Raw genomic sequence first — 25,575 nt, 5'->3', positions numbered from 1 at the left:
AGGTAAAATATTAACAAATATTCCAAAGCAGCATTCAGATTCTGGGGCAGAAACACACACATACAATGTGCAGGGCGTTCGGATTCCAAAGCAGAGTTTGGATTCTGAGGCAAAATTTACTACAAAAAAAAGTTCGGATTCCAAAAACGTTCGAGTTCTGGGACATTTGGATTCTGAGGTACCACTTTATACGCAAATACTTTTTAATGTAATCGCCAAAAGAATGTTTTAGGTAGTCTTCAAAAAATATCTTAGTCTTTTTTTTTTTTAATTTTCTGATGCTTATTCTTAACTCTTTCTAAAATTCAGACGTTCACATTATTATAGGCAGATTTTAGCTAATTGATCAGAGTTCTGAGACCCACCCTTTCCTTCTGTGTTTCCCTTATCCTAACTTTACTATTTATTGTAGTTCTCCCCTTTTCCTTCACATTCATGTCTTGTCACACACCTATCCCTTTTTAAATTATTTTGCATTGTAAGCCACTTAGACAAAATATGATAGGTGGGATATCAAATTTTAATAAAACTTGGAAACTTATCCTCCCCCCTCTTTACTAAAACCGCGATAGTGGTTATTAGTGCAGGGAGCTGCGCTGAATGCTCTGCACTGCTCCTGACACTCATAATCACGGATAGTCCTTCCCAAATTGTTATGTGTTTTCAGTACTCTATCTTTTTGACTGCATTGATCCTACTAAACCATAAGAGATTAAGATCTTCCCAATGTTCCAGGTCCTCCCATATAATTTTCTATAATGGGGGATTGTTGCTGTAATGCCCAGATATTTTATACAAGTCTTGGCTCACTGAAATGGCTAACGCCCCTTTAATTGATCTATTTTATGGCTTCTCAATATGATTAAAATTTCTGATTCCACATTTTTTGTTTTGAAGGCTTGAATCCCTGGATCATAGTGGATCAGGGATTGTAAAAATGGCATCATTTGCAAATAATAAAATCTTATATGAGTTTTCTCTCTTAAAACACTACCTCCAATGCCTTGATGGCCTCTGATAAAATGTACAAACAGTTCCATTGACAAAAATAAGATAGGGGAAAGGGCACCCCTGGCAGGTCCCTTGTTAAAGCTCAGATTCTTTAGTATATGTCCCACTAATGCAGAGGCAGACAAATGGCTTTTGATATAAAGATTGAATCTAGACCATAAAACGGGTAGGACAGTTTTTGAAAAACACTAATCCCTTGCTATATTCCAGAGTCCTGCGGATGAAGCTGATGTAACTTCTGTTGCTTAGGCAGGACATGCTAGAGAGAGAAAGACACTCTGGAGCCAGCTAGCCGGCTTGCAGTGCACACTGCCTTAATCGCTGGCAATGTATGGAAGGTCGGAGGGAGGGAGTGACTCGAGAGAGATAGTAGACCGTGGAGGTGGGGAGGAGGAGAGAAATATCGTACTGGTCTGTTGGGGAGGGGGTGGGGGTAGGGAAGAAGAGGAAGATTCAGGAGCACAGGAACAGGTGCCAAAGAAAGAGAAGGAAGAGAGAGAATGGATCCGGGGGGGGGGAGGAGAGAGGGTTCAGGAGCACAAGAAGATTTGCTGGGAGAAAGAGGGAGCGACAAAAGAAATGCACACATGGAGGAGGGATGATGTTTCAGAAGGCTAGATGCTGTGGAAATGGAGGATGGAAAAAAAAAAGGGAGATGGTGATGGGAGAGAAATGGTGATCACAGAATGATGGAGAGGGGAGGGAAGAGAGAGCGCCCAGGGGAGGGAGGAGATGATGGTGTCCACGAATTGAGAGGAAGAGAAAGAGAGAAATGGAAACTAGATAGATTTTAAAAGGAGCAAGAAAGTTAAAGATGGATAATAGGGCAGGAAATGAAGAGAAAAAAGAGTGAATAGACAGGAGGCCCTGTAGATAGAGTTCAGAGCACAGGGAAACAGAACCAGAGATGTGGAACAAGATGATTAGAAAGATAAATCATAAAACAGTAATGGTAAGATTAAATGATTTTATTTTTAATTTAGTAAGGGAATAATGGGATTTTCTGTGATATAATCAAAATTTGTCAGTTTTGAGAATTCAAACAACAAAGGGATCCAACGGTGTTTGCTGTACAAAGACAGCAAGCAAAAAACTAAAGGAAAACTGCAGACTATATGTACAAGATGCAGGCTATGTTTATTATACCAAATTTTAAATGCGGTAATTATTGTTACCCTTCTTACAGAACCAGGGACCCGACACGGTCTATGTTTCGTTATTGTGGTGCACAGTTGGACTGTATTGATTGTCCTAACACAGGTGTTTTGCTTATTACCAATTTACATTGCGGTTAGCTTTAAACCCTACAACCAATGGACCCCTGAATAAGGTGTTTTCTCTGAAACACGGACCGTGTTGAGTTCCTGGTTTTGTAAGAAGGGTAACAATAATTGCGAATTTGAAATTTGGTATAATAAACATAGCCTGCATCTTGTACATACAGTCTGCAGTTTTCCTTTTGTTTTTTGCTCAGTTTTGAGAATTTACATCTGCTATCTGTATATTGTACTATACAGGAGGAAATGTGAGGTGGTGCCTTATGCAATTAATTGTGCAATTAAAAATTTAATCGATGTACAACCTAATATAGTTTTGTTATTTTATTTTGCTCCCCCCACCCCCACCAAAGAAGAACTTTTTTTCTGCTATCATCTTACCTCTCCTGGCTCATGTCTGACTGGCAATATTCAAAAAAGCATGTGGGATCTCTTAGATAGGCATGTGGGAACTCATAGAGAGAGGAAGAGATAATGGTTACTGCGGATGAGCAGACTGGATGGGCCATTTGGCCTTTTATATGCCATCATGTTTCTATTTCCCTTCTAGCCTATTGCCAGATACTGAATTTGCAAGTTATTATCAAAAATAAACAGCACCAGAAAAGTTTCAAGTTTAAGGTCTTGATATACTGCTTTTATAAACAAAACGGTTTCCAATTTATGCAAATTATTTAAAAGTTTTTTAAAAAAATATAAAATAGAGGGAACAAATTCACAATTACAGTACAGACATAACATGATACATATGGACAGATGGGGAGGATACATTGCTTAAAATAAAAGAAAGGTGAAGCAGAATACAAAAGGGAGTAAAGGGATCTTTAAAATAAGGTCTAATGTCTGAGTTTTTTGAATGAGGAAAACTAAGTACCGTATTTTTCGCTCAATAAGATGCACCTGACCGTAAGACACCCTAGATTTAGAGGAGGAAAACAAGGAAAAAAGCACATTCTGAACCAAATTCTCCCTGCCAGGGGGCGAAAGTTGGGCCGCGATTAAAAACAGGTACCGGAGGGGGGATTGTGGTATTCCCTCCATAAGATGCACCCTTATTTCACCCACTTTTTTGGGGGAAAAAAGTGCATCTTATGGAGTGAAAAATACAATATAAATCTCAAAAGAATCTCTAAAAATAAATGTTTTGAGATTAGATTTAAAGTTGTTAAGGTTCTTTTCTTGTCTCAGGGTCAGTGGTAGAACATTCCACAGTGTTGGTGCAATTACCAAAAAAAAATGTTTTACGTGTTGTGTCATAAAATAACTGATGAACTGAGGGAACTGCTAAAAGATATTGTTGGGAAGAACGTAGTGTCCTATGCGAATCATAAAGGATCAACAATCTGTCTATAAATGAGGGAATATGATTAGATTGGACTTTGAAAGCAAGAAGTAATATTTTGAACGTATGTGAAATAGGTAACCAGTGAGCTTTTCTGAGGAGAGGGGTAACATGGTCAAATTTCTTAGCATTAAAGATGTCATAACCAGCTGTTATTGTTTGGGGGGGGTTCTGATTTTTAGAGGGTTTCTGCCTACTGAATAATTGCTCCTCTCTGTTAATCTGGGGGTAAATTTTGTGTAATCTAGATTATCACTGAATCCAATTTTCTTTCTCATTCCCAGGGTCCTGGGACACTAATGGGTGTGGGCCTGACCCAGAGATTGAAGCAGTGTCCAGTCGGAGCGAAGAAAGCACCCCGTTGAGTCCATCCAACAGCATGAATATCCGTAATCTGCAGATTTCAGAGCGGGAGACTACAGCCCCCCGCCAGACACAGAGACCCCCTGCCCACCATTACAGTTACCACCGACACCAATCACACTATACTGACCGCTCAGGGCCCTTCCATCCGGGCTTCAGGAGAAACTTTAGAGACTTTGAGAGAAAATACAGGAGGGACTGGGTTCCTCGGCAGAATAATGCAATGAATGGCTATCGGCCTCAGCAGTCCGGTGGCATCAGTTTTGAGAGCCGTGGTTACACACGAATGCAGAAGACTAAGGAGTTGCTGGGAACTTCTGAGGAACAGAAGAGCAATTCCCCTGAGCCCCAAATTGTACCTACTGGCAGTGTGAAAACTGGGGGTAATTCTGCTTCCACACATCGTTCACCAGGAGCTACAGATCCCCCTCAGGCACGTGACAAGGTGGAGGGGAAGCCAACCTCCAACATGACAGGAAAAGAAGAGACTTGGTCTCCCTTCAAACAGCCACCAGTCTTTCCAGTAGACAATAGTAGTGCCCGCACCCTGCCGAAGATCAGCTATGCTAGCAAGGTAAAAGAAAATCTAGAGAAGAGGACCCCAGAGCCTCCTGCAGCCCCAGCAGCCAAGACCACCATGGTGCCTGCCTCAGCAGTGAAGACCACTAATAGCTTGCCCAACTGTGTGCTGTCCACTAGCCAAAATGATCCCTATCGAACTGGCACGACTGCAGCTGCTTCTACCGCTTTTCTCCCTACTTCAGGTGCTCCTTCATCCCCTGCAACCCCAGAGCCATTGCCGCATCGTTTGGACTCTCCACCCAACAGTGAGAATGGACAGAGTGCCCCTGGCTCTCCACCCTGTGCATATTCCCAAAATAAAGAGCACCTGGGTGCCATTTTTCAGAATGAGTGGGGGCTTTCCTTCATCAATGACCCAAATGCTGGGCAGGCAGTGTCTGCAGGAGAGAGCACACCCCTTGTCCTCACAAACATCGTGACAGAGGTAGCAGCAGAGATGGAGCCTCAAGTATGCCAGGAGTCTGCAAGTGAGAAAGACTGGGAGGCAGTGGTGTGGTACCACATGCGAGGTAAGTTTACTTCTAAGGAGGTTCTGGCTTGAATCATGCCCTGCTATTCTAGCAGGGACTTCAGTGCATTGGCAGAGTTGTGTATAGGTCTTAGTAATAAAACAGCATTGAAAACTGCTGAAAGATTTTCATTGCTGCAATGTTTAATGTTTAATTTATTTTTTTCTCTTTTCTCTAGAATGGGATCAGCTGTGGAATCTGCATAAATTAGGTAAAGTTAAACTATATAGTTCTGGTTATAATAGAGGATTATAACGTGAAATTTAGATCCACCTTTTAATTTACTCTTGAGTCCTACCAGACCAGTCCAGAGAAGTGAGATATGTCCTTCTGCCAGCAAACATCAGAGCAAAAAAAAAAAAAAATTCCAGGTAATGACTTCATTCCTTTTATAGGGGTCTGGTGCTGCCTATTGCTCCTCAGTATCCCATGTTAAAATAAAAATGCCTGAAGGCAGTGTGTTGGGTTCCCAGTTCATTACCAAACCTAAACCTGATGTGGTCAAAAACATTTTATTGTTACTAACCCAGAAATTATAATTTCATATGTCAAGGGTATGATTACATTCAGACTGGCTGCTACGCCTCCAGTTGTATGTTTGTCTAAATGCTAAATTTACATAGAACACATCCTTTCCCATGGTGCCTGTTTTCCTGCTTGCTCCATAATCGGTCCAAATGCACTGGCTGATATATTGAATTGCTATGACTTACCTACCTTTTCCCTTTGTCTTTTTTCTTTTTTTAAGATATACTGGAAGCAGGTGGAAGGAGAGTAGTTTTCATCTGTCCACCTGGCACCTATGTGCCTGCCTGCTCTCAAGTCGGGCTAAATGTACAAGGTGACATGCTGAATTACCATAACTTACCTGTAGTGTATCACCTTCCTTTTTGGGGCAGAGACAAACAAGCAGAGGGAGTTAGGGGGTGTTTGTGTTTGGAGTGTAATCACCTCATGAATAAAATCTAAATCTGACATGACACCATTGAAGAATGGAAGGCTCTCTGGGAAGAGGCTGTGCTTTCAGTATTTCCTGTTGTCAGACTTGCTGAGGATAAAAAAATATTGAGCACTACTCAGTAGTCGGCCCATTTGGTGTGTTAATTCTGACCCCAGCTGAGTGTTCCTAAGAGGGGAGATAAATCAGCTGCAAAGGCTTGATCTATACTCCACCAGGAATCTACTGCTTTTCTAAACGTGGCCTACTTATAGTTGTTGCACCTGGCCACAAATCTGTACCATCTGGCAGAGCCAGAGAAATACTGAGGAGGTAAAGGCAACACAAAACCTGTATAACGGGCATGAAGTCAGCTCTGAGCTGTTCCCCCTCTCCCCCACCACCACCCGGGCTCCATCTGCTGGTAGAGGAATATAACCAAGTTGTTTGGACTGGTCTGGCAGGGATAATGAGGAATGAAGCTTGCTTGGAGAGGAACAAAGCACAATTACCTTCTGGAGATTACATGTATATGTGCTGTTGAAACTCTTGCCTTCACAGTCAACAAGTGCAGAAATGCACAGGTACTTCTAATATGTAAATGCAAAAACACCACTTGCTTAAGGCTAAAAGTCAGCTCTAACGGAAGAAAAGCCTCAGGTTTTATCGGCAGAGCTAACTCTCAAATCACCACCGCCCACATCATTGGCCAAAAACTTCCAGAAAGAGCGATTATACACTATTGAAGTTATTTTTTAACAACTCAAAAAAAACTGTGTTAGAAAATTAGTCTTCTTGTGTGCTGCCGACGTTTCACGATACTAAGCCATTTGTTCATGGCTTTTAGACTTCACTTATATCCACACAGATCGGTAAAAGTAATTATGTATAGCATGTATATCACTTTTTTTTTTTTTTACCTCATGCAATTCTATAATTACAAGGTGGTTCTGGATCGTTGTATTCACAGTCTCACCAGCGTCCTACTGCTGTAACTTCAGCTTTCAAAGAGAGAATAGCCAATCAAGACCCTCTACGTCGGCTTCAGAGAAAGTATTGGCCTCTCTTCATTGGATGACAAACAGTCATTGCAGGCATGGGCGTGTTTCCCAATCGGGCAATAAAATCTGAAATATCTAAATATATATGAGAGGACTATAGATTAGTAAAAATAAAACCAATCTAAACTCATATTTAACCCCTTCAGAGTCACAGTGTCTAGTTCATAGATCCAGCATTGCTCTCTTTGCTAGAAACATAGTTGTCTATTGCCTCCACGTGGTTCATGTCCTATATGATCTAATACATTTTAATTGAAAGAAATGATTGAAATCAAGGCAGTGTTGTACCATCAGAGCATGTAAGATCTTCCTATTCAGCATGCTTTTGTGTTCATTAAGTCGCAGTCGCAATTGTCTGGATGTCTGACCAACATATAATTTCAAGCAAGGGCAAACGATACAGTATACTACAAAGATAGAGCCACATGATGTCACAAATTTGAATGGTTATTTTTTCTGGTTGACTGGATTTGTGAATTCTAATTTTCTAACACAGTTTTTTGAGTTGTTAAAGAATCTTAGTCCTCGTAAAAATAACTTCAATAGCATATAGTTGCTTGTTCTGGAAGTTTTTGGCCAATGATGTGGGCGGTGGTGGTTTGAGGATTAGTGCTGCCAATAAAATCTGAGGCTTTTCTTCCGTTAAAGCTGACTTTCAGCTTTAAGCAAGTGGGTTTTTGCATTTACATATTTATATTTTCCCACTTCACCTTTTTTTGAATTGAGTAGTTTCAGGTACTTCTAATATGCGTACATTATGCTAATTTTTGAAGAGACTATCTTGTGTAGGTGATCTTCAATAGGAATATACGGTAAAAGTACCCAAGTGAGCTATTCTAAATTGCCTCCAAATTTTTAAACTAATTTATATGATCTCTTATATACTGCACTTTGCTTGGAGGCCTTATGTACCTGTTACATAGTAATGCCCATAGAGAACCCTATAGATTTAGCAAAGAAAATGTATGGAGCATGCATGCAACATTGACTATGAAATACTGGTGTACAGACCACTCTGCTAGTGCTACCCGATTCAGGAAAAAAAAATTTGATTCAATTCAGCCTATTGAATTGATTTTTTGATTCGATTTTCCTGCCAAAGTGGATGTTTTTTTTTCAAATATCCTGGTGGGTTTATTTTATAGTCTCTTCGCCCACTTTGCCCTTTCCTACCCACACTTGCGCTGTGGTATAAACAAAATAAACAAACAAAAAAGACTTTTCCTCTCTTAAATCCTAGCTCACATTCGTGGTCTAACACCACAAAATAGAAAATAAAATTATTTTTTCTAGCTTTTGTTGTCTGATCATTATTCAGATCTTATCGATCCCCGGCTCCAGTTGTCTTCTGATAACTTGCTTGCCAGGGTCTTCTTCTTTCTCCGTGCTAACCATCCATCTTCTGTCTCTGTCCTCCCCTTCAGTTTCCCTTCCCTCCCCTGGAGGTCTGGTATCTTTCCTTTTTTTTGTCTCCATCCACCTTTTCTGAATTACCCTTTCATCCTTCATCTCTCTCTCCTTCCCCACCACCCCAGGGTCCACCATGTCTCCAATTCTCTTCCCAACTACCCTCCTATCCAGTATATCTATCCCTCCCCTCCACACCATCCCTTGTGTCCAACTTCTCTTCCTTTGTGTTCCCATTGCCCACCATCTCTCTCCCTCTTCTGTTTTTTAGATCTTTATTTCTTCTATCCTTCCCCTCATCTCCCTTCTCCATGATCTCCCCCAAGTCCATCTCTCCCATCTATCTTCTCCCCATCTCCCCTCTCCCTCCATCTTCCTTTTTAATTTTTTTTATGGCACTCATAAGCCCCCACCACCACATCCCCGCACCTTTCCCAAAGAGAGTCCGGCAGGAGGGACGCATCTGGTAAGAGGTCTGTCCTGGCGGTAGCGATCCACTCCTGCCAGCACTCCTTGCGTCTTCTCTCCACTGTAGCCCGCCCTCAGTGAAAATTTCCTGTTTCCGCTTGGGCGGCCGAATGGAGAGAAGATGCCCGGAGTAGCAGCAGGGTAGTGAGTCGCATTCGCTACCGCCGCTTTTGCCTGGCCAGGGAGGAGAGGAGAGAGCCTTGCAGCCCCGATCTGTACGCAGAGACCCGTTCGGGATTTCCTTCTGCCGGAGTCCTTGCTTCGATGTAACTTCCGGTTTTTGCAAAACCAGAAGTTACCTCGAAGCAAGGATTCCGGTGGCAGAAGAAAATCCCGAACAAGTCTGCGGTGGTAGCAGGGGGCCAACGAATCGGTAAGTCCGATTTTTATGCAATAACAAACCGATTCAAATTGATTCACCCAAAGTGAATCGGAGAACTGATTCGAATCGGGCAGCACTACTCTGTGCAACCAGAATATATTCTACTAGTCTTTAAGCCCGTTGCATTAACGGGTGCTAGAATAGATCTGTCTGTCTGTCTGTGTTTCTTTATCTCTCTCTCCTTGGCCGCTGTCTGTATCCTTCTGTGTCTCCCCCCCCCCCCCCCCTGAGCAAAGCTGTCTGCCCCCAGGACACACCTCCCCCCCCAAAGCAGCCCCCTTTCCCTCTCCCTAACTGTCTCTCCATGGTCCTCTTCTGTCGTCATCCCCAGAGCAAAGCTGTCTGTCCCCAGCACACCTCCCCCCAAAGCAGCCCCCTTTTCCTCTCCCTATCTCTCCATGGCCCCTTCTGTCTCCCCCCAGCACACCCCTCCCCCCAAAGCAGCCCCCTTTCCCTCTCCCTGTCTCTCCATGGCCCCTTCTGTCTCCCCCCCAGCACACCCCTCCCCCCCCCAAAGCAGCCCCTTTCCCTCTTCCTGTCTCTCCATGGCCCCTTCTGTCTTCCCCCCAGAGCAAAGCTGTCTGTCCCCAGCACACCTCCCCACAAAGCAGCCCCCTTTCCCTCTCCCTGTCTCTCCATGGCCCCTTCTGTCTTCCCCCTCCCTCCCCTCCGAGAACACCTGTCTGTCCCAAGCACACCGCTCCCCCCCTGTATTGGCCCCATTCTTACCTTCCCTCCATCCCGGCATCTTCTGGCCTGCTCCTCTTCAAAGCAACCTGCGATCATGGTGGACGGCTTTAGCGAACCTAGCAGGCCGCTCTCCAACTCGGTAGCACGTTTCCTCTGACGCGATCCCGTGCGTCAGAGGGAGCGTGCTACTGAGGTTGGAGAGCGGCCTGCGAGGTTCTTTAAAGCCGTCCCCGATCGCAGGCTGCTCTGAAGAAGAGGATCAGCGGTGGTGGCGGCAGCGGCAAGTGAGGGCGGGAGGTGATACGGTGAGGACACGGGCAGGGAGAGAGGGCAGATGGTGAGTGAGGGCGGACGGTGACGCGCCGAGGACAGGTTCTCCTGCTTCATGGCGGTGGGCGGGGCTGCAGGAAGACGTGTGAGTGTGGCGGCAACGGCAACCCCGACTCCTTCTTCTGCACGGAGGTGGAGAGTGGCTTGCGAGGTTCGCTACAGCGGCTGGCGAACCTCAGCAGGCCGCTTTGAAGAGGAGCGGGAGGGAGGAGTCGCTGGTGTCTTCTGCACAGTCACACGCAGGCGCTGTGAGGACTGGCACAGAAGCAGACCTCAAGCCACCAGGAATCACGATTTTTGAAAAGCGCATGCGCGCTTAGCCTTTTATTATTATTGATAGAGGAATATCATACAGTGCTGTGTCTAGGAAACCAGTTTGTGCTGCAACATTGCTTATAGAAATACCATAATCATTGGTATAGGGTTGCCTGAAAGATATGTCTAAGGGTGCAATATTAAATGGGAGGGAGCTGTAAATGGGAGGGAGTAGTCTCTAAACCTGGGGTGGGAAGTATTGGCTATTAGTGGGACTCACTGGCTGTAGGGATGACAGTCCCTTGAAATGGATGAGAAGGAATCTTTAGAAGACTGGCTGCAGATGCAAAGGGTAATGTTAAAATACAGTATTCCCCTGCTTTGACACGCAGCTCCTGATTGGATAAGGCCCGACTTAGTGCAGGTAGAGGTGGTTGGAGCATACCGCGAGTGATTTCCTGCACTCGCGGTGCTCCGGCTTCTCTCCTGCCCTCTTCAGTCTCCCCCCTGAAACACCGTATTTGCGGTTTTTCAAAATTTGCGGGGGTTCCTAGAACGGAACCCCCACGAATATCGGGGGAGTACTGTAGTATTGTTTTGAGGAGAGCCCTGCTGGGGAGGTACCTAGTGAAAGAAGGGGTTCATGATGAAATGAAAGACTTGTTGCTAGATTGTAAGCTCTTTTGAGCTTGGGACCGTCTCTTCTATGTTTTTTTTTTTTTTTTTTTTTAAATATCATGTTTATTAAGACAAGAAACAATGGGACAGCCACCGCCGTCTACAATACAAAGGTAATACTGGTACACAAGGAAACAGCAGAGAATATGTAGTGCTATACAACGTAACACTGTGCATAGGCATAAGCACACAGAGTCATGGGATTGCAGATTAAGGTGTTAGAACGCAGTCCCGCTGAGAACTGCAAACTAGCTGTGAGAGAGAGCGGTACGCCACCCAGCGCCCCTCGCCTATATTTCCAATTAGGAGAAACCTCAACATCTTGGATCCCCAAACGATCTATTGCATCCTCTGATCATTCACACCCCAGACAAATCATACAAACCGTCAATCACTCCACATTCGTCTCAACAGACTCACAGACTTACGTACTCACACTCACCAGTCAAATACTCACGGCAAGGGCATAGTGGTAATCAAAATGCAAAAACTCAAATACTCATAAGCTCTGCCACTCGAACCCGTGGCAGAGCAAACAAATGGAATAAAATACCAAATAGAAAAGATAGAAAAGAAGCGTAAGCATGAACATCCAGTGCATGAACCAAACCTACAGAGAATCTAGGCAACCTGGGTTAAGGTCGTCCTCCATAATGAGCAGTAAAGTTTCCAGTGGGCCTGGGGTCAGGAGGCATAAGTGTCCAGTTCAAAGCGTGCTTGCAAGTGCATCCGGGACATCCACATATTATATGTCGGAACCTCCTCAGTTGTCCAATATTTCAGGATGAGTTGTTTGCCCACAAGGATCGCGTGCTGCAGGTACTTATGAGCGGGAAAGTCCATGCCCTGCTGTTTGAGATCAGTAACATCTCCCATCAACAGTGCAATAGGGTTCCAAGGCACTGTGCACCTTAGGATGTTCGCCAAACAGAGCTTCACAGAGTCCCAGAAATGCAGTTTGGTACAAGTAAAGAACGAGTGGATATAATCACCCCTATGAGAGTTACATTTGGAGCAGATATCATCACGCCACAGTCCCATATGACAGCCCCGGGCTCTAGTGATATAAGACCAATGCAATATTTTATATTGTGTTTCCTGCAGGCCCGCGGCCTTCACATGCATGTAAAGTGTTTGAAAAAGGAGCCTGAGATCATGTATGGACACAGACATCCCCAACTCTCTTCTATGTTTTGATGTACAGCACTGCGTATGTCTGTTAGCACTATAGAAATGATTAGTAGTAAACATTGCTGTTCTCTTTCCACTTTATTCTCTCTCAATTGTTTGTGGTTTTTTTTTTTTTCCATAGATCCAGCAAGAGTCACAGTGTATTCTGAGCCCACCGATGGAAAGGGTTAAACCAGACCTGAGTTGCGATCTACAGATCCCCTTGCTTTCCCTTCCTCCCCTGCCTACTTCAATACTTTTTAAAAATGTAAACTTGAAACATGGAAGGGGTGGGTGGGAAAAATCTAGCCTTCACATGTACATGTTTTAAATGCATAACTGCCCCAACCTTTGGGAAAGGCAGCGGCAGCGGCACAAGTAAAAACCCCTGTCCTCTCATCCTGTGCTCCTAATTGAATGCACCTTTAAATTTTAGGGTTTCTTTTTTATTTTATTTTTTTTTGCTTTCCTTTTGTTAGCAAAGATTTTAAAAACAAAAGAAAATAATTTTTTTAAAGGAAATACCTTAATTTCATGTGTGAAAATGTGTCTTTTTGAATCAGAAGGAAGAAAAAGAAAATGTACATGTTAAATACCCAATTGGTGATCAAATAGAAAGGAAAAATATATTTAAATTCATCTCTGAAATCTGTGTGTTTTTACTATTTGTGGAAGAAAATTATTCTTGAGGTGTTGGGTTGGAGAGGGCAGGGCACAGTTGTGGTTTTGTGTCTTGCTAAAAAAAAAAATGGGCAAAAATACAGGGACTTAAAAAATCCTCATAATTGCCTAGTTTTATTTCACTGCAGCATGGTTTTTCATTTTGCCATTTGGACTGCATTCTCTCCCTGTGCTTGGAGTTTGGGTAGAGGATGGAATACTTACTTACATGCAGCCTAATGTATTGGCTCTGCAGTACACTGGTGTCTTTTCCTGCATTTAATGCCCAGGCCCGAAGGCACAATGAAACATTTTCCTCAACTGTAGTTATTTCTTGCCAGTAAAGATAACATAGCTTGCACAGTTTAACCAACTGAATGGCCTCCTTTTGGCTGAGGGGTAGAGCTGCTGATTTTGGACAAGGGAGTTACAGGTATTAATTTGAGTGGTGATGTTTCCTGACCATGGTGTTGTGCCAAACATGTGTTTTGAACTCCTGAAACTCTTACATTGTTTATATGTTATGATTTCAAATAGGCAAATAATTCATTAATAAACATTTTGTTAATGTGCTTATGTACTCAAGGTTGAGCCCTTATTAAGAGGGAGGAATAGTCAATAAAAGTTTCTAGCGGTGAGAAGTGCATTTGGAATGAGATGCTGTATATGCACCAGTAAGAGGGTGGCCTTTTGGATGGTTGGTAGAACTGCTATATGTAGCTGGTTCTAGTTATAATTTCCTTGCAACGAAATAGTGACTTAAGCCCAGAATAGACCATTAAGGGAGCCCACTCTTAAACAATAATAATTGACTGTCTCCACTAGCCAGTGGTATGTGTGAATAGATTGACAAGCGTTTCAGAAGTAAAGAGGCTAAATTAGGATGCATGCATGATGAGGACTAAATAATAAAGAGGCCATATATGATGGCTGCTGATGAGAACCAGCTAGGAAGGAGAAAGGCCTTGCAATTTGATTCCCTGATGAGAGCTATATGTAATTGAGGGTGAAACCACTTGAAGAGGGTGAAATGCAAGGAACTGTTTGTTTGTTTTTTAAATATATCTTTATTCATTTTCATTCTAAAAACAGTACATAAAAAAATTGCATAACAAGTTACCTGAAAAACATAAGAATAATTTTCACACACCCCCCTCCCCCCTGAGGGACTGTTTTAAAAAGTTGAGCATGGCATCTTTCACCAAGAAGGAATTCCTTCAGTGCAAAATATCAAACCTTTTAAATAGGTTAGGTGTTCAGCCTTAAAAAAAATGGTTTGATTTAAAGCCAATAAAAATTTGGTAACAAGAATTATTTGCTGTAGTTTGGTTCTGGTTCAGAATGAATGAAGAGATGAAAAAATGAATATTTTGCTTTATTTATTATACAACATTAAAAATTAATGCTTCCAAAAGTAGTAGACAGGCAACCATTAGAGAGTTGCATGGTGACAGAAATCCCACCCGTCCCCACCAGTATCCTGGCCATCCCAGCCCGTCCCCGCCAGAATCTCCTTCATCCCCGCCCGTCCTCATAAGGAATCCCCTCCATCCCCACCCAACCCCGTGAGGAATCTCCTCTGTTCCCGCCCATCCCCCCCCATAAAAAACAGCAATTACTTCTGACAGTTTTTAAAGTCTTAGTTTATTCAAACCAACAATAAAGTACAATATAAACAAATAACAGTGAACAGAAATAAGAGATGCATACGTCACCGGAAAGAATTAGAATAGACATAAGCCATGTGACTGTAGGGTCGACCATTTCTTGTTAAAAGAGTTGGATTTTTTTGGCAATATAAAGCTCATATCTGTAGAGCAAACAAATCTGGTTCCACCATCTGGCATAGGTAACTTTGTGAGAGGTCCCCTGAAGATCCACAAATGGTTTTTAATGCAGCAATGAGTAAAGAATCAAACAATACAGCATCAAAATCATTTAAAGCAGAATTGAGAGAGGCACTTTTCAGGACAATGGTTGCATAAGAAAATGTGCCAAAACTGAACTGGAAACCCCAAAACAAACTCAGCAAGTACTTCATTTTGTACTAAACATAATTGGTGGCCATGAGAGGGGGCTGGTCCTTCCACTTTGAGCTTAGCCCCCCCCCCCTTCAAAATGAACATCTCCCTTGCTGTAGCTGATAGGACATTTTGTTCTTCCATCATCTTGATTCCAGTTTCTGCTTTTGTCTATCTCTTTCTAGACCTCGGGAACCCCGGTTCCATCCCCGAAGGAGTCCTGTGAGCCTGGGGGGGGATCCCAGCGGGAGTTCCATAGACCTGGGGGGATCCCCGCGGGAGTTCCATAGACCTGGGGGGATCCCCGCGGGAGTTCCATAGACCTGGGGGGATCCCCGCAGGAGTCCCGTAGACCTGGGGGGATCCCTGTGGGAGTCCCACAGGACCCGCGGGATTTCTGCAATCCCCGTTCCCATGCAGATCTCTAATAACCATTAGTATCCATCTCCCCTTTTAGCTATACAGCAGCACCCCCTCTGTTACAGTATCCACGTAGCTACTGGCTGATTGCCTTCCTTCAGTTTGCATAATCCACAGCAACTGACTTTTCCTGTGCAAATATGATTCCTTACAGATGGGTTGTGTACCCCAACTCGCGAGCTGGATTGTAGAAGGCATTAATCATTTTTCTCAGCTCCGCCTCCTCATCTTCCTGGGCAGTGCCCTCTCCAGTCTTCTGCAAGTGAGTTGAGAAGGTTTCTTTTCTTCTGTTCTGCACTGGATTTGTTATTTTTGGGTATTAATCTAATCTTTTTCAAGGCTTCCCTGTGCTAAAAGGTTCCCAGTAGTCCTGGAACAGCTGTGCCTTGGAAGAAAGGTCAGACATTGGAGTCTGAAGGCAAGAGGACCACACTTTTTTAAAAGAGTTCCTGCCTGGCTGTCCTTGGAGCTCGGGAATAGGCTCCATGGTCACAGATTTGAAATATGGTCAGAAAGTTTGTTGGCCACAGATTTGAATTTTGGCAGGAAGCATCCATTGGACACAATTTTAACTTCTAGTGCAGAAATCTGGGGTCCCTTTTTTTTTTTTTTTAGTGTAAATCATATTTTTATTGTTAACAACATAAAACAACGAACAGTCGCAGGAACAGCAGCCAAACAAGTCAACAATAGAAACAGTTTTCCATTTTCTCCCCTTCTACACCTAACCCAAACCAGAGGCCCCCCCTGTGTTTGCACCATACCCCCCTTATTGATATAACAAAGCAAAAGGACCAATATCAGATGTCTGAGAGCTGAACTCTTATGCTCCCAGACTACCTAGTACCGGCGCCCAACTCTCCCCCTCACCAGAGTCCTCCCCCCCAAAAAAAACCATTCATACAACCATCTACTCCAACAAACACACCATTCTCCCTCTCCCTTAAGGCCACGGGGAAAAGGACAAAGGCAAGAACAAACAGACCACTGAGAAAGGCTGGTTAAAAGGCATTCGGCACTAAGCTCCTAGCCCGGGGAGGGGGGGGGGGTAATGACTGAATATATGCATTCCAAGTCAAGAAGAAAACCTTCCATTTGAAAGAGGCGAACGTGATGCTGCTCCAGAAGCATTAAACTATGGAGACAGTTCCACCAGGCCCAGAAAGCAGGTGTGGTCGGCTGCAGCCATACCCTCAAAATAGTTTTCTTGCCCAGAACAGCAGCCCTTCGAAGTAGCAACCGATATCCCCTTGCAGTAATACAAAAAGATTCATATCTAGCAAAAAGCCTGCCGGTGACATCGGAAGAGATTGCCCAAAAAGGCGCTCAAGATATCGAAGAATAGCCCTCCAAAACACTTTGACTTTAGAGCATGCCCAAAAGGCATGAAAATAGGAGTTGCAGCTTTGGTTGGATTTCGGGCAGGTTGGAGAAGGGACCCCCCACCCCCTATGTACCTGTTACTGAGAAAAATAAGCAGGAAAAATCACTCTATATTGACATTCCTGCAGTTCAGCACTGGGAGACAGAGATGAAATACGATTAATAAGGGTTGAAAAATTCAAGGATTCACCAGGCACACCCAGTTCCCATCCCCAACAATGACCCAAATCCTCATATTGCTTATCCGGAAAGAGGGATTGGATAGCACCATGCAACGCAGATACCAAGCTTGTGGCCCAAACGGCCCCGCAGACCCGACACATCCAAGGAACCCACATAGTGATGGACTTTGTTTATAGGCAAAGATGCCGCCGATGCCAGCAGAGTGTAGTGCGGGAAAAGCAGCCCAGGGTTTAAGGCGGCCCTCGGAGTCCAACAGGTGTTCGAGGAGCAGCAAGCCATGCCTTTCTCAGCGAACTGGGGATTATCCATGCCTAGGAGAAATTTTGGGTTTCCCCGTATAGAAAACTGATCGTACACCCTGGAATCCCCCCCCCAACAAGGGGATCATCATTCTCCAACAAGACCGCCACAACCGCAGAAGTAGGTTGGACTGCACAGCGGAGGGCAGGATCCTCACAGGAAGTTGGAGTAAAGAAAACAGATTCCACGGGTGAAAGAAGGAAGATTCAAAAACCTTCAGAGATTCAAAAACCTTCGAAAGATAGACATCACTACACAAACACCAGTCACCCAAATAGCGAAGCAGACATGCCAATTGTAACTACCGATGTCCAGGAGGCCCAGGCCTCCAGATCTCCAGGGACCAAACAAATGGCGCAACGGAATTTTAGATTTCTTCCCCTGCCAGATGAAATGGGACAGCAGCTGGTGTAACTGTTAAGTTATCCCAGGACAAGCAGGCATGATATTCTCACATGTGGGTGACGTCATCTACGGAGCCCCGATGCGGACAGCTTTTTCAAGCAAACTTGATTGAAGATTTAAAGTTTGCTCTGCTGCTCCACGCATGCGTGCCTTCCTGCTCCACTAGAGGGCGCATCTCCCCTTCGTGGTCTCCAGTTCAAATTTTTCCGCTGAGCCTAGAAGTCGTTTTTTTTCCAGGCTCTGCCCCAACTGCCTTCTAGCACCGCAATTTTCTTTTTTGTTTTGCCTTTGATTAAGTCGCTGTGCGCAAAATTTTCTTTTTCTTTCCTGCTTCGTTTCGCGACCCGGAGGCTTCCGGGCCACCGTGGCCGCGTGGCTATTCGAGCCGCGGCCAGTTTCTTTTTCTATGTCCCGGCCTCAGACCGGCTTTAAAAAGTGCACCCGGTGTGAACGGCTTCTTTCCATCACAGACCCGCATCGCCGGTGCATCCTCTGCCTGGGGGCCGCCCATCCAACCGACTCCTGCCCCCAGTGCGCTACTTTTCAGAACTGGGCCCTCCGTCGAAGAAAAGCCTGCATGGCGGACCTTTTCACCGCCGACCAACCCACTACCTCGGCCTTTAGGTCGGCCCCGGCCTTGACCTTGGCCCCTAATGCCTCGGCATCGCCTCGAGACTCGACCCCGAAGCCCTCGGGACAGCAAAAAGCCTCAGCCCCGGGTAAGTCTCCTCTTCCTTCTTCAGGTTCCGCACCAGCGAAGAAGCCAGCCTCGGGGACACCGGCGACGCATGGTGGAAACCCCATGCTTTCAGCCCCGGCGAAGCCTGCCAAGCCTTCGGGCCGTGCCTTCATCACACGGGAATACTCTGACACGAGGTCGCCCCCGGTGGAGTGCACCGAGGCATCGGACATGCCCTCGATGCTGTCCGTGCCCGTTTTCCAGGACCTGCTCCGGGCGATGATCTCGTCAGAGCTGTCCGCTGCACTGGCCCATGTACAACCGGCTCCGATCTCGACCTCGCGTGCGCCGGACCAGCCTGAGCCTCGCGTCGAGCCTCCTTGGGGCAAAGTGCGCCAGCTTCGCCGCATTCCATTCTCCTCGGATTCCTCGCCGAGGCGCCCGAGACGCTCTCCCTCCACGGACCGCCGTGGGGCAAAGCGTCGCGCTAAGACAACCGAAACCTCGAACCGCCGTACCTCTAAGAAGGCCCGGGGTTCTCCCACACTATGAGGCCGTTTACCGACGCCCCGTACAGGACCGCTGAAGGTGACCGAGTTATCACTCTCCAACCCTCACATCCTCCTAACTCCCCCTCGGACCGGGGCTCCGAGCCGAGGTCCCAGACTTTCGCCGAGGGATTCCGGGTCGAGGTCACCGATTCGACATCGATCGGTACCCCGTACCCCATACCCCGGCATCGTAGGTCCTCGACCCCAGAACACTGCCACAGTGTTTCCCCAGTCTCGGAGCGCGGGTCAGAGCATGAACCTCGATACTAGAGGGAAGCCTCCCCGTCCTTCTCCGCCCGACAGAGGTCTCGTTCACCGTCCCCACACGGGGCCCCGGGAACGTCTCGCCCCTCCTTCACTCGCTTTGTCCAGGACATGGGCCACGCTCTGGACTTAGACCTCCAGTCCGACTCAAGATACTCTAAAGAGTACCTGGAGGAACTAGATTTACCATCACCGCCCAGAGAGTCCCTCCGCTTACCTCCCAATCCGGTACTCCAACAGGCTTTCTTCAGGAATCTGGAGACCCCCTATATGGTAACAGCTGTCCCCTCCAAAATGGAGTCCAAATACCGTACAGTACCATACCCCAGATTTGAGCAACCACAGCTCTCCCACCAGTCGCTGTTGGTAGAATCTTCCCTGAAAAAGGCTCACCCCTCCCGGGTCTCAGCGGCGGTCCCCCCGGGTCGAGAGGGTCGGACCCTTGACAAGTTCGGCAGAAGACTGTACCAGAACTCTATGATGGCCTCTAGGGTACAAAGTTACACTTTCACCTTCACGTCCTACTTGAAACACCTCTTTGGACTGTTAGGAGCCTTTGCGACCGACCTGCCGGCCTCACGCCAAGGAGCCTTTAACCTGCTCCTGGAGGTTTTCTCCAACCTACGCCTCCATCTATTCCACGCGGCCTATGATGGCTTCAAACTTTCCTCCAGAGTGGCAGCCTTCACTATCGCCATGCGCCGCCTAGCCTGGTTACGCCTCGTTGACATGGACCCCAACTTACAGGACTGGTTGGCTAACCTCCCCTGCGTGGGCAAAGAACTTTTTGATGACACTATCGAGGCAGCTACGAAACGCCTTTCAGAGCATGAACGCTCGTTTGCCTCCCTTGTTCAGCAAAAGCCTAAACCACCTACGTCTAGGCCGTTCAGGGCCCCTCCATGCCATTACCCTCAAAAATCCACCCCTGCCTTCTCACGGCCTCCACCCCGACGCCCGCAAGCTCACCTTCGGGCTCCGCCAAAGTCCCAGCCACCTGCGACCGCCAAACCATCCCCGTCCTTTTGACGGGACAAGCGGATGGGGGCTGGCCCCCACAGCCCCAGGCCTCCTTCCCATCGGGGGACGCCTCAGAGCCTTCTACCCGCGCTGGGAATAAGTCACGTCGGACGCATGGGTCCTTGGCGTGATCTCATCAGGATACTCTCAACTTTCGGGAAAACCCTCCAGACAATCCTCCAAGGGTGTGCCCTCCCAACCGAACTCAGTTACCCCTCCTCTCAGAAGCTCGAGAACTGCTTTGCTTACGGGCAGTGGAGGTGGTTCCCCCCGACCAACGGGGGAAAGGGTTCTACTCCCGTTACTTCCTGGTACCGAAGAAGACGGGAGACCTGCGCCCATTTCTAGACTTGAGGCAACTCAACAAATTTATGGTGCGGGAAAAGTTCCGGATGCTTTCCCTACCGATTCTCTACCCTCTCATCGACGAGGGCGATTGGCTCTGCTCCCTTGACCTGAAGGAAGCCTACACACATGCTCCAGTGTACCCCGCTCACCGCAAGTTCCTGCGCTTTCAGGTGGGGGACCTGCACCTACAATACCGAGTCCTCCCCTTTGGCCTGGCGTCGTCACCCCGAGTCTTCACCAAGTGCCTCGTGGTGGTCGCAGCTGCCTTACGCTCACAGGGCCTCCAGGTATTCCCCTACCTGGACGACTGGCTGATCAAAGCCTCGTCCAGGGAGGGGGTTATCTCAGCGACCCAACAGACTATTATCTACCTTCAAGGTCTGGGGTTCGAGGTAAACTTCCTAAAATCCCAGCTGCGCCCCTCTCAGTCCTTACAGTTCATCGGGGCCGTGCTGGATACGGTTCGACTCCGCTCCTTCCTTCCCCCTCCACGTAAAGAGGCGTTAGTAAGCCTGAGTCGAAGTATTTCGCTGCTGACCTCGGTATCAGCTCGGCAGTTGATGACTCTTCTGGGCCACATGGCCTCTACCGTCCACGTCATACCCTTCGCCCGCCTCCACCTGAGGATTCCTCAATGGACCCTGGCCTCCCAATGGCGTCAGGACCGGGACCCAATCAACCGTCCTGTGACAGTGACTCCTTCATTGCAACGATCGCTCCTCTGGTGGGCCGACTCTTCAAATCTATCCAAAGGTTTACTTTTTCTCGCCCCTCCACACAGCAAGGTACTCACCACGGATTCGTCGGAGTACGCTTGGGGAGCTCACGTGGATGGCCTACACACTCAAGGGATGTGGTCAACAGAGGACCGCCGCTGCCACATCAACGTGCTGGAGCTTCGGGCCATCTATCTCGCCGCTGTAGCCTTTCAACATCTGCTCCACGACCGGGTGGTTCTCGTCCGAACCGACAACCAGGTAGCAATGTACTACGTAAACAAGCAAGGGGGGACGGGGTCTCGGGCCCTCTGTCAGGAAGCCCTGCGCCTCTGAAAGTGGGCACGCTCAAACCTTAAGACAGGTGTTCGAGAAGTGATAGACTCCTCAGATAGATCTGTTCGCCTCCCCCCTCAACCACAAACTCCCTCAATTCTGCTCCCGGATGTACTCCCCGGACCGCCTCGAGGCTGACGCCTTCCTCCTAGATTGGGAGGGAAGGTTTCTATACGCGTTTCCGCCTTTTCCTCTGATTCTGCGGATGCTGGTCCATCTCAAACCAGTGCGAGCCACTATGATCTTGATTGCTCCTCGGTGGCCACGCCAGCCTTGGTTTTCCCTTCTACTTCAACTCAGTACCAGAGATCCACTGCCTCTGCCTCTGTTTCCCTCTCTGCTATCGCAAAGCCAGGGTTCACTGTTACATCCAAATCTTCAGTCTCTTCATCTGAATGCTTGGTTTCTCTCCCCCTGACTTCTCTCCCCGTGTCACAATCAGTCAAGGAAATACTGGAAGCCTCGAGGAAGGCCTCGACTAGAACCTGCTATTCCCAAAAGTGGACCAGATTCTCGTCCTGGTGCTCCTCGCACGACCAGGACCCGGTGTCGGTCCCGGTCCCCTTGGTCCTGGAGTATTTGCTCCATCTTTCTCACTCCGGCCTGAAGACCAACTCCATCTTAGTGCGATTGCGGCCTTCCATCAACCCTTGGAAGGAAAAGCCCTTTCACTCCATCCCTTAGTTTCTCGTTTCATGAAAAGCCTTTTGAATGTCCACCCTCCTCTCAAACCTCCCCCAGTGGTTTGGGACCTTAATGTGGTGCTGGCTCAACTCATGAAACCCCCATTTGAGCCGTTAGACAAATGCCATCTAAAATTCCTCACTTGGAAGGTGATCTTCCTGCTCGCACTCACTTCCGCTCGGCGGGTTAGTGAGCTGCAGGCCCTGGTGGCGGACCCACCTTTCACTGTATTCCATCACGACAAGGTGGTCCTCCGCACTAACCCTAAGTTCCTGCCTAAAGTGGTGTCTGATTTCCACCTCAACCAGTCCATCGTCTTGCCAGTATTTTTCCCCAAGCCCCACTCTCATCCCGGAGAGACGGCGCTACACACGCTTGACTGTAAGAGAGCGTTGGCCTTTTACCTCCAACGCACTCAGTCTCATCGGACAGTCCCACAATTGTTTTTGTCCTTCGACCCTAATCGGCTGGGTCGCCCAGTTTCCAAGCGCACCTTGTCCAACTGGTTGGCTGCTTGTATTTCTTTTTGCTACGCTCAGGCTGGTCTCGCGCTGCATGGTCGAGTAACGGTACATTAAGTCCGAGCGATGGCAGCCTCCGTAGCCTTCCTCCGGTCCACACCAATTGAGGAAATCTGCAAGGCTGCCACGTGGTCTTCGGTTCATACTTTCACCTCCCACTACTGCCTGGATACATTGTCCAGGAGCGATGGCCGTTTTGGCCAATCGGTATTACGTAATCTATTTGCTTAAATTGCCAACTTCCCTTCATCCCTTTTCAGTTAGCTTGGAGGTCACCCACATGTGAGAATATCATGCCTGCTTGTCCTGGGATAAAGCACAGTTACTTACCGTAACAGGTGTTATCCAGGGACAGCAGGCATATATTCTCACAACCCGCCCGCCTCCCCGAGGTTGGCTTCTTTGCTGGTTAAGTGAACTGGAGACCACGAGGGGGAGATGCGCCCTCTAGTGGAGCAGGAAGGCACGCATGCATGGAGCAGCAGAGCAAACTTTAAATCTTCAATCAAGTTTGCTTGAAAAAGCTGTCCACATCGGGGCTCCGTAGATGACGTCACCCACATGTGAGAATATATGCCTGCTGTCCCTGGATAACACCTGTTACGGTAAGTAACTGTGCTATATCCTTTCTCCGAACACTAAGAAAGTTAGTGTATAGATCCAGCAAAGGAAGATAACCATTTTATATAATTGGACCCTGCCATAAAAAGAGATAGGTAAATGCATCCACTGTAAGAAACTCTGCTGCGTAGTGGCCATCAATGCCTCCACATTGATCTGGTGCAAACAGGAGACATTCCAAGTAAGCAACACCCCCAAATACCAGAACAGGCTATCCACCCTTCGTAAAGGGAAATCCCCAGGCCATTCCCGCTGCACCGACTCCACCGTCGCCAAAGATTTGTCATAGTTAAGCCTGAAACCCAAAAAGTCACCATATTCCTCAAACAATGCCATGAGGGCCGGAAAAGAAACTCTAGGGGATGTCAAATGAACCAACAGGTCATCCGCAAATGCCGAGATTTTAAACTCCTGGTCTCGGATATGCACTCCCCGAACCTCTGGGTTAGACATGATTTCCCGAATCAGAGGATCTAATGTGAGCACGAAAAGAATGGGGGATAAAGGGCAACCATGTCGCGTGCCATAGGAAAGGCAGCCGATTCAACTCCACTGACCAACACCGTAGCTCACGGATGACTATATAATGCTAAGACTGCTCTGCTGAAAAATCCAGCCATACTATAATGCTGCAAGATACAAAACAAAAAATTCCACACTACTCTATCAAAGGCCTTGTTTGCATCAAAACTAACTAATAATGAAGAGGCCCGTTCCCGCTGTACTCATTCCAAGGAAGTCAAGATGGTCTGCAAATTACGGGTAGCCGACCTGCCCTTCACGAAAATGACCTGCAGAACTGCTAACAAGGACGGGAGTACATGAGCCATGCAATTAGCCAGCAGCTTAGCAAACAGCTTTGCTTCAGCATTCAACAATGACATAGGTAGGAGGGACACAGGGGGTCCTTCCCGGCTTTAGCAAAACCACTAAGTGCATGTCCTGCAGCAAGGGCGGCAATGATCCCTCAGCTACGACATGATTGAACATCTAAGTCAAAACGGACAGAATATCCTCTTGTAAGATCCGATAAAATTTGTTCCTGAAACCATCAGGTTCCGCGGCCTTACCCAGAGGGGTACCCCCAGTTACAACGCCAAGTTCATCCTCCGAAAAAGGGGCCTGCAATTGGTCATTTTGAGCCTCCGTAACCACCGGATGGTCTATCTGATCTAAGTACAGGTTTCCCTCCAGCGGAGCACCTCTCGGAGCAGCATATAAGTCCCAGAAGTAGTCCCTAAAAACCGCCACCATATTGTCATCCTTAAGCACAAGCTGCCCATCCGCCACTCGGAGTTGAAGAATAGGGGAGAATCCCTTGGCTTGGCGCACCAAGTTAGCCAGCATCCTCCCGCTCTTATTACTATGGAGGTACAATTGATACATATAATAAGCCAGGGATTTAGTGGCTCGGTCATGAAGAAGTTCCTGCAACACCTGCTGAGACGCTAACAGTAAAGCCTTGTTCACCCCGGTAGGATGGACCCCAAAGCGACTGTGATCCCCCTCAGACCTGGCCTTCCAGATGAAGTTGCTGATCCCTCCGCTTCTTCCGGCTAGAATAGGCTAAAATCTCGCCACGCAATACAGCCTTAGTTGCTTCCCAATAGAGAATTGGAGTGTCCCTATGAATCTCATTGTGGAAGGCAAAATCCTTTCACTTTTGAGTTAACTGATGGAACTCGTGATCAAAGTAATGGGACAAAGTAATGGGAATCTCCAATGAAACCCCGCAATCCTCACCTGAGAACTCCAGCTGGAGAGAAATCATAGCATGGTCCAAGACATCATATGTGCCTATATCTGGGGATTGTACCTCAGAAAACAAAGAATCAGAAATCAACCAGTAGTCTATTTGGGACTGCGTTGCATGGGCACTAGATGTATGAGTAAAATCCTGCTCACCTGGGTGCAACACCCGCCAAACATCTAAGAGGGAGTGAGAAGAAGTGAATAAGGGGAGTCCCCTATTCTGGGTAGACCTATCGTGGGGCAACAGGC

General features: G+C 46.9%; 1 protein-coding gene across 1 annotated transcript in view; it reads left to right on the top strand.

The window, feature by feature from the left end:
- Positions 1 to 13,694, top strand: part of LOC117361193 — a 48,099-nt gene extending 34,405 nt beyond the window's left edge. The window contains exons 3-5 of the mRNA XM_033946200.1: positions 3,915 to 5,084; positions 5,263 to 5,295; positions 12,605 to 13,694. Of these exons, the coding sequence (XP_033802091.1) occupies positions 3,915 to 5,084; positions 5,263 to 5,295; positions 12,605 to 12,654 (1,253 nt within the window). The 3' untranslated portion in view covers positions 12,655 to 13,694. The remainder of the gene's footprint in view (positions 1 to 3,914; positions 5,085 to 5,262; positions 5,296 to 12,604) is intronic.
- The last annotated feature ends 11,881 nt before the right edge of the window (positions 13,695 to 25,575 follow it).

Source organism: Geotrypetes seraphini, chromosome 5 (assembly GCF_902459505.1).
Source record: "Geotrypetes seraphini chromosome 5, aGeoSer1.1, whole genome shotgun sequence".
Classification (NCBI taxonomy): Eukaryota; Metazoa; Chordata; class Amphibia; order Gymnophiona; family Dermophiidae; genus Geotrypetes; species Geotrypetes seraphini.
This window is presented reverse-complemented; position numbering and strand designations above follow the sequence as displayed.